This window comes from Pan paniscus, chromosome 5, assembly GCF_029289425.2.
Source record: "Pan paniscus chromosome 5, NHGRI_mPanPan1-v2.0_pri, whole genome shotgun sequence".
Classification (NCBI taxonomy): Eukaryota; Metazoa; Chordata; class Mammalia; order Primates; family Hominidae; genus Pan; species Pan paniscus.
Genome location: NC_073254.2, coordinates 40771781 through 40787054, shown reverse-complemented (window position 1 = coordinate 40787054; position 15274 = coordinate 40771781). Strand labels below are relative to the sequence as shown.

General features: G+C 42.1%; 1 protein-coding gene across 2 annotated transcripts; it reads right to left on the bottom strand.

Moving 5' to 3' along the window:
• Positions 1–382: 382 nt before the first annotated feature.
• Positions 383–15206, bottom strand: LOC100990167 (histone H2A type 1-C). 2 transcript variants are annotated; one of them, XM_003804544.6, is made up of 3 exons: positions 14576–15154; positions 11568–11631; positions 383–1286 (listed from the first exon to the last, which is right to left on the bottom strand). In XM_003804544.6, exon 1 carries the CDS (start codon positions 15090–15092, stop codon positions 14700–14702), a length of 393 nt encoding a protein of 130 aa, XP_003804592.1. In that variant the 5' UTR covers positions 15093–15154; the 3' UTR covers positions 383–1286; positions 11568–11631; positions 14576–14699. The 2 variants fall into 2 exon arrangements, with proteins under 2 accessions (XP_003804592.1, XP_024785133.1); XM_024929365.4 differs by lacking the exon at positions 11568–11631 and having other exon boundaries at positions 14576–15206.
• Positions 15207–15274: the final 68 nt, after the last annotated feature.

The following is a 15274-nucleotide window of genomic DNA, read 5'->3' as shown; positions in this document are numbered from 1 at the left end:
CTGGGAATACAGCAGTGGACCATACAGGCCCTTAGCCACCAATACACACAGATTTGTAAAAGTAACAGTCAGTCTTAAAACCAGACCTTGACTGCAGATGAAAAAGGAGGCAAAAGAGGGCAGGCAGGTCAGGAGGATGTGTTTCCTAATCATTATGCAAGGAAGAAAGGAAATGGCAATTTAACCAGGGAGGTGTCCTAGGCAGAAAATTAATGACACATGCTTTCCTCTCCCTTTGCATTACCTTTTATTACCTCATGCCAGGCTGGAATTTGGGAAATCTGTTTCTATTACAATGTATACATTATACATTAAATAAGATTATGCACATTACAAATAAAATTATTTCAAAATTAAGAAATTACACATAGTTCAATTAAAATTAAATTTGAAAATAATTTTATTTGTGCTGTTCTTTAGAGCACCAAACAATTCATACACATGATCTTCATTCTCATAGCCACTTAAGGTAAGTATTACCTCCATTTTAGAGGTGAAGAAATTAAGGTTCAAAATAACTAATTTGGTGATGGCCACATAGTTTTTAAGAACCTTGAGTCTAGCCCAAGAGTGACTGGAGTTTTCAGTTCACTTACCACCATTCCAGCAGAATAGCAGAGCAATTTCAATTTTGCAGTAAATCAGGGTTAATCATCCCAGAACTGTTTGATAGCAAAAGACTAAAACAACTCAAGTGCCTACCAACAGTGGACAGGTTACATAAAATATAATGCATTTGCATAATGCAGTACATGCAACTGTGTATAGGAAGCTCTGTATGTTCTCATAGGGAAAGTTCTCCAAGATAGATTGTTATGAAAAGGGCAAGTGCAGAAAAGTCTACACAGTCTGCTACCTGACAAGAATGAAAAAAGTGAAGAAAACACGTATCATTCATTATTGACTGATATCAGCAGGAATGAATACTGGGCAGATACACAAGAAAAAGAAAAGTGACCACCTGGGTAAGTTGAGGGATGGATTCTTTATATATATCTCTTTACTTCAAATAGTTTGAACCCTGTGAATGTAATACTTATTTAAAAAATTAAACACATTTTGTATTCAGAAGAACTTCCCCTCAATAATATTCTTTCTCTTCATTTTATCCTCCTTATCTCCCCACACATGATGTAGAATGTTTTTAATAAAACAATTTGCGGATGCAGAATCAATCAGTAATGTAGGAATCAGTAATGCCATCCATCCACTTATTCCTTAGAATTGGTAAGTTTGGCAGGCACTTAGGATCCTGGCATCTCTCTGAAATGAGAAGCTTTTGCAACCTAAGAGAGAGAGAAGAAAAAGTAAATATATCTGGAAACCACCTTCTTGGCCTTCCTTACACATACAGAAAAACTTACAGATTCTTTTCTTCATGATGAGTTAGTTCTTTACAGGTACCACAGCTCTTCTCAATTCCTCAAATAACTCCCTGTGGTGTAAAAGGACCTATCCAGACTAGACACTCCAGTTTTGCTCTTCAGATAGGGTTGCTAGATTTGGCACATTAAAAATACCAAATGTCCAGTTAAATCTGAATTTCAAATATATATATATAAATGTATAGAATGTCTCATGTAATATTTGGGTGTGCAGTGAGGGGCATACTTAAGCAATTATTTGTTGCCTGTTTGAAATTCAAATATAATTGGGTGTCCTGTATTTTGTATGGTAAATTTATCCTCTGATTCCACTTGGAGGAAGCTAGTTAAGTGCACTTGAACTTATCAGCCCAAGGGCACAAAAAGTACCTATCCCAGTGCAATGCAATAGAATTTTCTGTGATGATAGACATGTTCTATGTCTGTGTATCCAATACAGTAGACACCAGCAACCTGAAATGTGGTGAGACTGAGGAAACTGAATTTTTGACTTAATTATTTAAATTTAAAATATCACATGTGGCTAATGGCTACTGTATCGGAGAGCAAAGCCCTAAAAAGAGTCATGTATCTCCCTTCAATTTAGCAACTGGGATTTAAGATCCAGTGATGGCTAAAATGATACATAACTCAGGAATACACTCCTAAGTCTCTGTGGCTTAGATAGTGACTACTCCGTTTCTGCACAAACATGTTTTGCTGTCAACATAATCATTCTGGGTTTTTTTCCCTGTATTTACTGAAGATATATTATATGGAAAGGATGTGAAGGGTCAGGGTACAGGTAGATGTGAAGGTAAAGGGTACAAGGTAAGGTAAAATTCTCCAACAAACTTATCCTAGCAGGTAAGAGTGTTAACTGAATAATCTCAGCATTAGAATATTAAAGCTGGGGTCGGGCACAGTGGCTGAGGCCTGTTAATCCCAGCAATTTGGGAGGCCAAGGCAGGTGGATCACTTGAGGCCTGGTGTTGGAGACCAGCCTGGCCAACATCTGAAACTCCATCTTTACTAAAAATACAAAAACTAGCCAGGTGTGGCAGCATGCACCTGTAATCCTAGATACTTGGGAGGCTGAGGCAGGAGAATCGCTTGAACCCAGGAGGCAGAGGTTGCAGTGAGCTGAGATCGCACCACTGCATTCCAGCCTGGGCAACAGAGCTAGACTCTGTGAAGAAAGAAAGGAAGGGAGGGAGGGAGGGAGGAAGGAAGGAAGGAAAGAAGGAAGGAAAGAAGGAAGGAAGGAAAGAAGGAAGGAAAATAAAAGCTGGGAGGTTCCATTACCCCAAAGTAAACATTAAGTGGATGAAACAGCACAAATTTGATCACACACACCAGCTGTGTGACCATTTTCTTTCCATGATTTTAAGCAAACATCTATTAACCCTAGACCCAGAGCATATTAAAGAGAATTATTTTATGCATGATGCCAGCTAGCAGAGAACAGGCCCTTAAAAGAATTAACAATCTAGACAACTTAGAATTATCAGTACACATGATGTCTGGAGAGGTCAGTGCAGAAACTGGGAAAACGGTAAGAGTGTGGAAAACAAATGGGGTGTAATTCAAAACTTCATAGTGTTCCTGGTAGCTGGGTAAGGTGAGTAGGTAATGTATTGACAATGATTTATAGATAGACATTTTTATAGAAATTCAGATAATTAAACTCTGTGCAGTGAAACAGCTTTCTGGGCTAAAAAAATATCTATTCTCTGGTTTATTTACCAGATACTTGCGTTCCCACTAAGTGTCAGGCCCTCTGCTAGATGCTGGGATATAACAGTGAATGAATACATCAGGTCCCTACTTGGTGGAGCTAGGTTTAATGGAAAGAGGCAAACAACAAGGAATCTCATAAATAAAACTTCAAACTGCATTTGAAAGAATCTAAACAGGATGAGTGACAGAACATAATTTGAGGTGGGAAATGGAGAAAGCTTACTTTTTTCTCTCTTTATACTTTAAAAAAAATATACTTGCTCATTTTAACAGTTCACACAGAGATGTTTATAAAGGTTTACCTCTCCTCACCCCATTCTATTAGGTTGGTACAAAAGTAATTGCAGCTTTTGCCAGTGAAAGTAATGGTAAGAACCACAATTACTTTTGCACCAACTTAGTTTCAGCTCTCTGAGATAATTACTGTGGTATGTTTTCTTCCATATGGTTCTCTATTTACTCTCATCAGTTGTGTGTGTGATTTTGTTTCACCGGATTATTGTTTCAGGTAGCTGCATAACATTCCATAGTATAAATGGATGTCTCACTATGTCAACAGTATTATTATTTTAGTTATTTAAATGTTTTACATGTATAATTAGGTTTTTTTCTTATTACAGTTTTGAGTAGTTTTTTTGTTTTGTTTTGAGATGGAGTCTCACTCTGTTGCCCAGGCTGGAGTGGTGCGATCTCGGCTCACTGTAACCTCTGCCTCTTGGGTTCAAGCTATTCTCCTGCCTCAGGCTACCGAGTAGCTGGGATTACAGGCATGTGCCACCATGCATGGCTAATCGTTGTATTTTTAGTAGAGATAGGTTTTAACCATGTTGGCCAGGCGGGTCTCAAACCCCTGACCTCAAGTGATCCACCCGCCTCAGCCTCCCAAAATGCTAGGATTACAGGCATGAGCCACCGTACCTGACCTCTTGTGACAGTTTTGAAAGAGTCCTTACATATGTAACCTTACCTAGTGGGGCCTTTATTCTAGATTGTTGACACTCTCCCTTTCCAAATGTCTATTAATACAATTTAATAGACATTGTCAGGAAAAGTTATGAAAAACTATATGACAATGGCAATTCTTCCTCATCCTTTGCAGTCCTGAGTATACTGGCTTTAGCGGTTGTCTATTCATAGGTAAGAAATGGTATCCCAGGCTGGGCACAGTGGCTCATGCCTGTAATCCCAGCACTTTGGGAGCCAGAAGTGGGTGGATCATCTGAGGTCAGGAGTTCGACACCAGCCTGGCCAATATGGTGAAACCCCATCTCTACTAATAATACAAAAATTAGGCCAGGTGCAGTGGTTCACGCCTGTAATCACAGCACTTTGGGAGGCTGAGGCCGGCAGATCACGAGGTCAAGAGACCGAGACCATCCTGGCCAACCAACGTGGTAAAACCCCATCTCTAATAAAAATACAAAAGTTAGCTGAGCGTGGTAGCAGGCGCCTGTAGTCCCAGCTACTCGGGAGGCTGAGGCAGGAGAATCGCTTGAACCCAGTGGGTGGAAGTTGCAGTGAGTTGAGATCATGCCACTATACTCCAGCCTGGGTACCTGAGCAAGACTCTGTCTCAAAAAAAAAAAAAAAAAAAAAAAGAAATGGTATGCCTTTGTTGTATTAATATGCATAATTTTGAATTACTAGGAAGGTTTGTTTCTTGTTTTTCATATGTATTGGCCATATGAATTTAATACATGATATAAAATACCGTTTAATCATCTTTTATATTATGTTGTTTGCCTTTTTACTAACGTTTTGCAGTTTGTCCCTGTAAATTGAGGTTACTAACCCCGTATATGTTTTGGAAATCCTTTATCCCAACTTATTGCTCTTTCTACAACTCTCTTTACATATATTGTCTTAAACCACTTTTGGACCTATCTAGTCTGTGTCCTTTCCTAGATGGCTTTTGTGTTTCCTCCTCACTTAGCAATGACACCCTCCCATCACCATTTCCAAACACACACACACACACACACACACACAAATGAGGTATATAAAGCGTCTCCTAAAATGTCATCTGATATTTGTTATTTCATATTCTCAGATTTTTAATCCATTTAGGTAGGTCTATTTTAGATAGCCTTGTCTGAAACAGAGCTGGGACCTGATGAGTGAAAATGAGCTCACCAGAAGAAAAATCAAACAGGCATTTCAGAGATTGAGGCCAAGAAGTTAAATGTCTTAAATGGGCAGAGCTTAGCTGCTTGATGTGAAAAGAGACCAGCGTGGCTGGAACAGCAAAGGAGAACAGCAGAAGAGGTGAACAGAGGCCAGAGATGGTCACTGAGTGGGCCCTTAAGTCATGGTAAGGAGTATGGAGAATGAATTATTGCATGTATTGAATATGTAGGTGACGTGACTCACAGATACTTTAGATTTGTAGAGATGAAGGAAATGTAGCAAGTGACACTCTTAGAATGTTGCTTTGACTAAATGGTAGTCAGTTATTGAACTGGGGAGAACTGGAAGGGATAACAGGCTTAAGGAGCACGTTTATTCCTGTGTCTTGGAAGTGTTTAGGGTGAAAGACCTATTAGAGTTCTAAATGGAGATGTCAAGTGAAAATGTGGCTACACACATTTGCATTTCAGAAAAAAGGTCAGGCTGGAGATGTAAAATTGGAAGTTTACCGCATATAGATAGTCTTTGGAACCGTAGTATTGATGAAGCCATTAATGAGACAGAACAAAGACTAGGGACCAGAGCCAAGCTCCAAGTTTCTAAAATTTAGAGGATAGTACAGTCTGGTCATTTTGAGGTGAATACTTAATAACAGAACAATTTGCTGAAGTGTAAATTTAGAGCCCTACACTTTTAGCTCTGACTATTAACGAATACAAGAAAGAATGGATGTGGTTATCTGCCTGGCGTCTGTGAAATAATTTAAGCCAGGAAGAGATCCTCACCAGAAACTGACTATGCTGGCAACTTGGATCTTAGACTTCCAGCCTGCAGAATTGTTAGAAAATAAATGTCTATCGTTTAAGCCACCAGTCTGTAGTATTTTGTTATGGCAGTCCAAGCTGACTAAGTTTTGGTACCCAGGCGTGGGATGCTGCAAGAAATACCTAAACATGGGGAAGTGGCTTTGGAAATTGGTGATGGGTAAAGGCTGGAAGAGTTTGAGGTTCATACTAGAAAAAGCCAATTGTGAAGGGACTATTGAAAGAAATATGGACATTAAAGGCAATTCTGGCAAAGGCTCAGAAAGGAAGAGAGCTGGACAGAAAGCTTCCATTTTCATAGAAACTTAGATTTATAACGATCATGGATAGAATATTAAATATGCTGGTTAAAATATGGACTTTAGGCCAGGCGTGGTGGCTCACGCCTGTAATCTCAGCACTTTGGGAGGCCGAGGGCACAGATCACGAGGTCGGGAGTTTGAGACCAGCCTGGCCAATATGGCGAAACCCCGTCTCTACTAAAAATACAAAAATTAGCTGGGCATGGTGATGTGCTCCTGTGGTCCCAGCTACTCGGGAGGCTGAGGCTGAAGAATCGCTTAAACCCGGGGGGTGGAGGTTGCAGTGACCCAAGATCACACCACTGCACTCCAGCCTGGGATACAGAGCAGGACTCCACTCCCCCCGCCACACACACACACACAAAATATATATATATGGACATTAAAGTCAACTCTCGTGAGGTCTCAGATGAAAATGAGGGACAGGTTATTGGAAACTGTAGAAATCACCGTTCTTGTTACAATGTGTCAAGAACTTGGCTGAATTACGCTGTAGTGTTTACTGGAAAGAACTTATAAGCAGTAAAACTGGATATTTACCAGAAGAGATGTCTAAGCAAAGTATTGAAGGTGTGATTTAGGTCCTCCTTACTGCTTATAGTAAACTGTGAGAGGAAAGAGCCGAAATAAAGAAGGAATTTTTAAGCAAAACACAATCAGAACTTGGAGATTTGGGATAGATTTCTCAATCTATATTGTAAAAATTGAGAAAGCTTTTCTTGAAGAGGTATGGTTGAACAATGTTTTTTCTTTTTTTTCTTGGTTTTATTTTTATGTTTTTTGAGACAGGGTCTGGCTGTCATCCAGGCTGGAGTGCAGTGGCACAATCTCAGTTCAGTGCAACCTTTGCCTTCAGGCTCAAGCAATCCTCCCACCTCAGCCTCCTAAGTAGCTGGGACTACATGTATGCACCACCACACCCTGGCTAATTTTTTGTTGTTGTTTATAGAGATGGGGTTTTGACATGTTGCCTAGGCTGGTCTCTAACTCCTGAGCTCAAGTGATCTGCCCTCCTCAGTCTCCCAAAGTGTTGGGACTACAGGCGTGAAACACTGAGCCTAGCCTGAACAACCATTTGATAAAGAGATAATGGGTGTGACCCAAGGATTTAATCAGCCATCTCAGCAGAAGCCAGGAAGAGAGATGGGATTATTCCAGCAGAGACACTGCCAATTTAAACTAACGTAGGCAGAGAAAACAGAAAGGAACAAAGGAAGGTTGTCGACTTTTTGAATTCTATAGAACAGGATCATAGAGCTACCTGGCTGTCAATGTGTACTATTCTTTAAGAAAAGGAAAGACTGACCCACCAAAGGCAACTTACAAAATCACTAGGGCTGACTCTTTTTTGTTTTTTCTTGAGGCAGTCTCACTGTCACCCAGGCTGTAGGGCAATGGTGTGATCTCAGCTCACTGCAATCTCCACCTCCCAGGTTCAAGGGATTCTCTTGCCTTAGACTCCCGAGTAGCTGGGATTACAGGCTCTAAATCTGTACCCTCCCGAGTAGCGCTCCTGCCACCAAGCCCAGCTAATTTTTGTATTTTTAGTAGAGATGGGGTTTCACTATGTTGGCCAGGCTAGTCTGGAACTCCTGACCTCCAGTGATCCATTCTCATTGGCCTCCCAAAGTGCTGGGATTACAGGCAGGAGCGGCCAGAGCTGCCACTTTGATCTCAGACTCAGAGAGTACAGATGGGATAGGGTGGGGGTGGGAACATGTAGTCAAGGCTGACTCTACCTGTTTCAAAGATGCCCTGCAGAACTGTGTGGGAGTCTCTCACAGATGGCTGCCTGGGTGGGACCCCACCAAACTGAAAGACCGAGACTTCAGGCAGGGCAGATGGAGTAGGCCAACTACAGAGCCAGAGGTGACACTGAGACACCACTGGGCCTGGAAGTCAGGGCATCAAGCCAAAGAGGGTTTTTCTTAAGACCTAACAGAATTTGCCTTGCCAGGTTTTGGACTTGATTAGGACACATTACACCTTCCTTCTTTCCTATTTCTCCATTTTCTAATGGGAATGTCTATTATGCCTGTTTCACCATTGTACCTTAGAAGCATGTAACATTTCTGGTTTCACACGTTCAAAGCTGGAAAGGAATTTTGTCTCTGGATGAATCACACATTGAGCCTCACCCGTAACCTGATTTAGATGATTTTTTAGATGACACTTTGAACTTCAGAATTGATGCTAGAATGAGTTAAGACTTTCAGGAGGCTGTTGGGATGGAATAATTTTTTTTTTTTTTTTGAGACGGAGTCTAGCTCTGTCGCCCAGACTGGAGTGCGGTGGCGCCATCTTGGCTCACTGCAAGCTCTGCCTCCCGGGTTTATGCCATTCTCATGTCTCAGCCTCCAGAGTAGCTGGGACTACAGGCGCCCGCCACCACGCCTGGCTAATTTTTTTTTTATTTTAGTAGAGATGGGGTTTCACCATGTTAGCCAGAATGGTCTCGATCTCTTGACCTTCTGATCCGCCTGCCTTGGCTTCCCAAAGTGCTGGGATTACAGGTGTGAGCCACCATGCCCGGCTGGGATGGAATAAATTTATCTTGTATGGGAGAAGGACATACATTTTGGCAGGTCAAGGACAGAATGTTATGGACTAAACTGTGTCCCCCAAAATTCATTTATTAAAACCCTAAACCCCAGTGTGACTGCATTTGGACATAGGGCCTTTAGGGGGTACATAAAACTAAAGATCACAGGATAGGGCCCTAATCCCATTGGGGCTGGTGTCCTTACAGAAGATGAGACACTTAGAGCTCTCTCTCCACGCAGGCACCAAGGAAACACCATACAAACACACAGTGAGATGGCAGCCATCTGTTAGCCAGGAACAGATTCTCACCATAAACTATGTTGGCACCTTGATCTTAAACTTCCAGGCTCCAAAACTGTGAGAAAATGAATTTCTGTTCCAAGCCTCTTAGATATGGAAAAAAAGATTCTGTTGTTTAAGCCATCCAGTCTCTGGTATTTTGTTATGGCAGCCTGAGTAGGCTAACACAATGAAGGATGTGGTAAAACTTTACGTCCCAACCACATACCAAAGAGGCTGGAATTTAGCACGCTTTCTTCTTTCAACTGTAGGCAATGTGCACAAGTTCTAAATCCTAAGACATGTTGGCTCCTTTACTCTGCCCAAAGTACAACTCAAACAAACAACTGTAATATAATAACATCCAATGAAGTTCTGACATTTCTTCAACATGAGTACAGTAATTCAATGCCAGAGAATTCATTTTATTTTGAAATCTACATGCCATATTCCAATTTCTGTTGAAGATGCAATGGTTATATTTATTCTTTTTAATATAGATTTATCAGACTGGGCGCGGTGGCTCATACCTGTAATCTTAGCATTTGAGAGGCTGAGGTGGGCATATCACCTGAGGTCAGGAGTTTGAGACCAGGCTGGCCAACATGGTGAAACCCTGTCTCTACTATAAATATAAAAATTAGCTGGGTGTGGTGGTGCATGCCTGTAGTCCCAGTTACTAGGGAGGCTGAGGTAGGAGAATTGCTTGAACCTGGGAGCAGGAGGTTGCAATGAGTGGAAATCGCACCAGTACACTCCAGCCTGGATGACAGAGCAAAATAATAAATAAATACATAAAATAGATTTATCAGTTTATCAATAATATAGTTTTCTTTTCTAGGTGTAAATATAGGTAATGACTGTCCTTTAGTACATTTTCTCATGATGCTCCTCTTACTTGGTTTGGTACAATATTAAGTATTGAAATAAAATAGAGAATCCTGTCGCTACACATGAACACTTATTCCATTTGCTCATCTCCAATATGCACGGGAAATTCTCAAATTGCTAATAATCTTGTAACACACATGCATTATATTCAACAGGAATATATAAATTTATAATTATAATTTAGGATCAACAGATGACAAACCTTTAGACGGTTTGTATTTAACCTTAAAATATAATTTTTTAAAAACTGGTTATAAAATTTCTAATACTTTCTTTTTTGTGACCTCAAGGGGAAAATATAATTCTTATAAAAGTTCAAATGATTTACAGAATACAAAAAGTGAATAGAGATGATGAATGAATTAAAGGAAAGGATATTGCTACATAGATTTGGAAATTTAAAAAGGGAAATTACGATTGTTGATTTTGTGTTAAACTGATCTGCTTTGTTCAGGATACCTTATGTACCAAAAAATGATTTTATCTCAGCCTCATATCTCAGTAAATTCCTGAGACAAACTTTTGTCCCTGGTGCCCAGGTGCCTTTGGTAATTGGGAGACCTCTAGGTTTAGCATCCTCATCCACTCGCCCCAATTTAAATATTCCTCCCCAGGGCCATTCAGGCAAGGGAGATGAAAACTTCCTCAAGAGTTGGAATCCAATTGAAGCTACCGAAATTCATTGCTCAATAGATAATTTTCCCCAGAAGTAACTAGGGCTTTTGAATATAATAGTGGGCATTTCAAAGTAGAAGGTAAAGTATTTTGGAGATGAGGAGACAGGACAGAGCTACGAGGAATGTCCTTTGCTTAGGGACTAGGCTTTTAGCAGTACCTCTTAGGTAAGAACTGGTTAACTGGCACCTTCTGTGTTTCTCTGAAGCTCCCTTTGCTTAGGGACTAGGCTCTTAGCAGTACCTCTTAGGTAAGAACTGGTTAACTGACACTTCTATGTGTCTGAAGCTCCCAGAACAAACTGCCAATGAAATTTGGATTTTTGGAATATAGTTTCTTTTTTGTTGTTACTTTTTGTTTTGTTGTTTTTTTTTGAGAGTCTCACTCTGTCACCCAGGCTGGAGTGCAGTGGTGTCATCTCCACTCACCGCAACCTCCCCCTCCTATATTCAAGTGATTTTCTCTTGCCTCAGCCTCCCGAGTAGCTGGGACTACAGGCGTGCACTAGCATGCCCAGCTAATTTTTGTATTTTTTAGTAGAGATGGGGTTGGTTTTTTTTTGAGACGGAGTTTCACTTTGTCGCCCAGGCTGGAGTGCAGTGGCACGATCTTGGCTCACTACAACCTCCACCTCCTGGGGTTCAAGTGATTCTTCTGCCTCAGTCTCCTGAGTAGCTGGGACTACAGGCGCTGCTGGGACTACAGGCGCCTACAGGTGAACACCGCCACGCCTGACTAATTTGTGTAGTTTTATTAGAGACGGGGTTTCGCCATGTTGGCCAGGCTGGTCTCAAACTCCTGACCTCAGGTGATCTACCCACCTCAGCCTCCCCAAGTGCTGGGATTACAGATGTGAGACACCAGATCAGCCTCAGAAGACATTTTCTATTGGAAAGAGAAAACACTATTAGCAACCTATTAGTCTAATATTTAATACTTAATGTCTTCCTTAGTAATAAACCAACTCTCTACAACAAAGTGCTTCCTGGCTGCCTAGTCATTGATTCATTCAGTTCAACATTTTCTCAATGCCCAACAGCCAAGTGTCTCTTGTATGCCAAGTTCTATGCTATTATCAGTATTTGAATAAGAGGGGGGTCTACATCTTAAGTACTGCTTAAGATGAAAGCCTCTAGGTTAACAAACTTAACACAATGTATCATTCACTACTAAATAGACGGAATACAAAATCTTGTTATTGGAGCCCAGAGAGAAGAATTGAAATTCAAGTTTTCTCTCTCTCCTTTTCTCACTCACCACAATAAGTCAGTTGCACCAAGTCTTGTAGCTCTTTACTGAGCCATGTTTTCACGTGTCTCTTTGTTTTATTTGCCACACCCTAAATAAAAATTGTACTGGCTTTTTTTCCCTGGGTTTACAGTATTAATACATTGTCAAGATTTACCTCTTCGTGTAGATTCCCTGGGGAAAATTACCTTTCCTCCTTCCCTTAAATTCTTCAGGTTAGAAAGCCATTAGTAACATTCTGGAATGTGGACAAAGTTTACCCATTATGTATGGATGTTTTACTCTTTCTATTTTTCTGACAATAATCTCTTAAGGAGGTGTGGTTATAGAATAGTCAGCTGTTATAAGTACTGTTTTCCTGGCCTTAGAACTTAAGTTCTTTAAGCTGTTTCTTAGTTTGCTCATCTCAAAATTCGGAATAAGGATAAAACCTATCTCTTAGATTGTTGGATTAAATGAATTAACATACTGGAAGCTCATGAAATGTGCCTGGCACACAGTAGTGCCTAATAAACCATCTCTCTTATTCAGCCTGTTTTCTGATTTCAGAATCTACACTTGCTGAGCCAGGTTCTTTTCATTTCAAGGTGAGCAAAAGCATACAAGGAAGAGATGGAGGTAGGAAGAGATTAAGCCCTAGGCCAAGGTCACACACCGATTGGGAGCTGGAATCAAAGGCAATTTGGCCTGTGAATAAAAAGGATTCCAAGGCCCATAAGGCAATTCTAACCTTAGGATCGAAATTCTCGGACATACAGGAAATGCTGGGGGGGAAAATCCGGTCTTCTCAGCCCAAGAGCCATGTGAAACCAGACCTTCAGATCTGATGATTCTCAGCCCAGCTGCCCATTAGAATCGTTGTAATTTAAAAATACCCTCGGAAAATTCTAATATGTGGCTATCAAAGGTGACCATTTGCTTTTATGCCACTTTGTTTTCACCCAAATGGGACATCCAACTCTTTTCCTTTGAGGGTAGTTGTAGGGAAAGGAGGGGGTGGAGGGAGGGAAGAGCGGAAAAGGCTGGATCCGCCCCGAGCCGGTGTCAGTATCTGGGAAGTGGGAGGCGCGTCAGCAGTAAACAGCTTCTGCTAGGATTATTATCTCCTGCCACACACTCGGATTTGAAGGCTCCAAACGAAACAATGCAAAACGCTTCAGTGGAGTTCCAGAAGCGTTAGACTAAACGACTGGGTCTGTTTGGCCAGTCTGAGCAGCTGGGCGCAGATGCGTAGGCAAGACTTAGCCCGCCTAGACTTTTCTGCCCACTTAATTCCGATCAAAGCAGAAACCGGCCGGGCGCGGTGGCTCATGCCTGTAATCCCAGCACTTTGGTAGGCAGAGGCTGGCGGATCACCTGAGGTCAGGAGTTCGAGACCAGCCCGGCTAACCTGGTGAAACTCCGTTTCTACTGGTGGCGGGCGCTTGTAATCCCATCTACTAGGGAGGCTGAGGCCGGAGAGTCGTCTGAACCCGGGAGGCGGAGTTTGTATGCAGTGAGCCGAGATCGCGCCACTGCATTCCAGCTTGGGCAACAGGAGCAAAACTCCGTTTCAAAAAAGCAAGCAAACAAACAAAAAAATGCAGAAACCGAGATCCGGAAGAAAACCTCGGCGAGATTCACAGAATCCAGGAAAATAGGTCTCTAGAAATTTGTCCATGGTCCCAGATCTCCATTTCTTGTGGGTGGGGCAGCTGTTACCAGATCCCTAGAAGCAAAGGTTTTTTTGGGGGACCGTGTCTCACTGTTGCCCAGGCTGGAGGGCAGTGGCACGATCTCGGCTTACTACAACCTCCGCCTCCCAGGCTCAAGCGACTCTCCTGCGTCAGCTTCAAGAGTAGCTGGGATTACAAGGTATGTGCCACCACGCCCGACTTATTTTTTTATTTATTATTTTTATTTAGTAGAGAGGTGTTTCACTATGTTGGCCAGGTTAGTGTCGAAGTCGTGACCTCAGGTGATCAGCCCCCTCGGCCTCCCAAAGTGGTACGATTAGAGGGGTGAGCAGAAAGCAAAGGTTTTTGAGTGGCCACAGGCCCCACTCTATTTCCTTTTCTGCCTGTAATGGCAACCTAGACGCTTGAGCTTCTTAAAATACAAGAGTAAGTTGCATGTCAGGCACCGTTCTACATTAGGGACATTAGTCTGTTTTTTACACACCTTTCAACTCCTTGGTTAACTTTTAGGTAATATACTCTGCACTTTAGCAGGAATGGAACCTGTAACTCTCACAGAATTAGGAAAGTGAGGCTGCCTACAGCCTAAATTGAGAAAAAAATAGACGGGGGACTAGTCGGAGGACCAAACAAGGTTACCAACACGTTAGAGTTTTGCCTTCAATTTACATTTTTAAAGTAATCACAAGGAAGTTTTTAGATCACGAGGCATCCCTGCATGTAAACTGTTAGGCACTAACTATGGTCGATCTTACAAAGCATTAACTAGAATATTTCCTTAGAGTATGATAGTACGTAACTGACCTACTATTACATACAAACAGACCAACCTTTAGTAACAGAGCTCCCCAAAAACCGAAAAGCAGTAATACGCTTTACTCAAGGTTGGCATAAAATTAACTTACCTTAGTACCTTTTTTCCTTCTACCTACAAGCAGTGAGGTTAGCTCTTCCTTTGAAACGGTAGGGGGGCTCTGAAAAGAGCCTTTGGGTTTGATAGCGTTTCCGGGAGCTCAGATGCCTGTCAAATCACTTGCCCTTGGCCTTGTGGTGACTCTCGGTCTTCTTAGGCAGAAGCACGGCCTGGATGTTAGGAAGGACGCCGCCCTGAGCAATGGTCACCCGGCCTAGCAGTTTGTTGAGCTCCTCGTCGTTGCGGATGGCCAGCTGCAAGTGGCGCGGGATGATGCGAGTCTTCTTGTTGTCGCGAGCCGCGTTGCCGGCCAGCTCCAGGATCTCGGCGGTCAGGTACTCTAACACCGCCGCCAGGTACACCGGCGCGCCTGCCCCAACCCGCTCTGCGTAGTTGCCTTTGCGGAGCAGGCGGTGCACTCGGCCCACCGGGAACTGGAGACCAGCGCGAGAAGAGCGGGATTTCGCTTTGGCGCGAGCTTTGCCTCCCTGCTTACCACGTCCAGACATTGCAATCAGACAAAATTACCAAAACCAGCGGCCTAAGCTCACGAGAAAACAAACAAAATCAAGAAATATGTAAAACATGGCTGCTTTTATAGGTAGTTCCTGGGGAGTAAATCCGACTTTTTGATTGGTCGGTAGCAAATGCTAGTCAGATAGCCAATAGAAAAGCTGTACTTTCATACCTC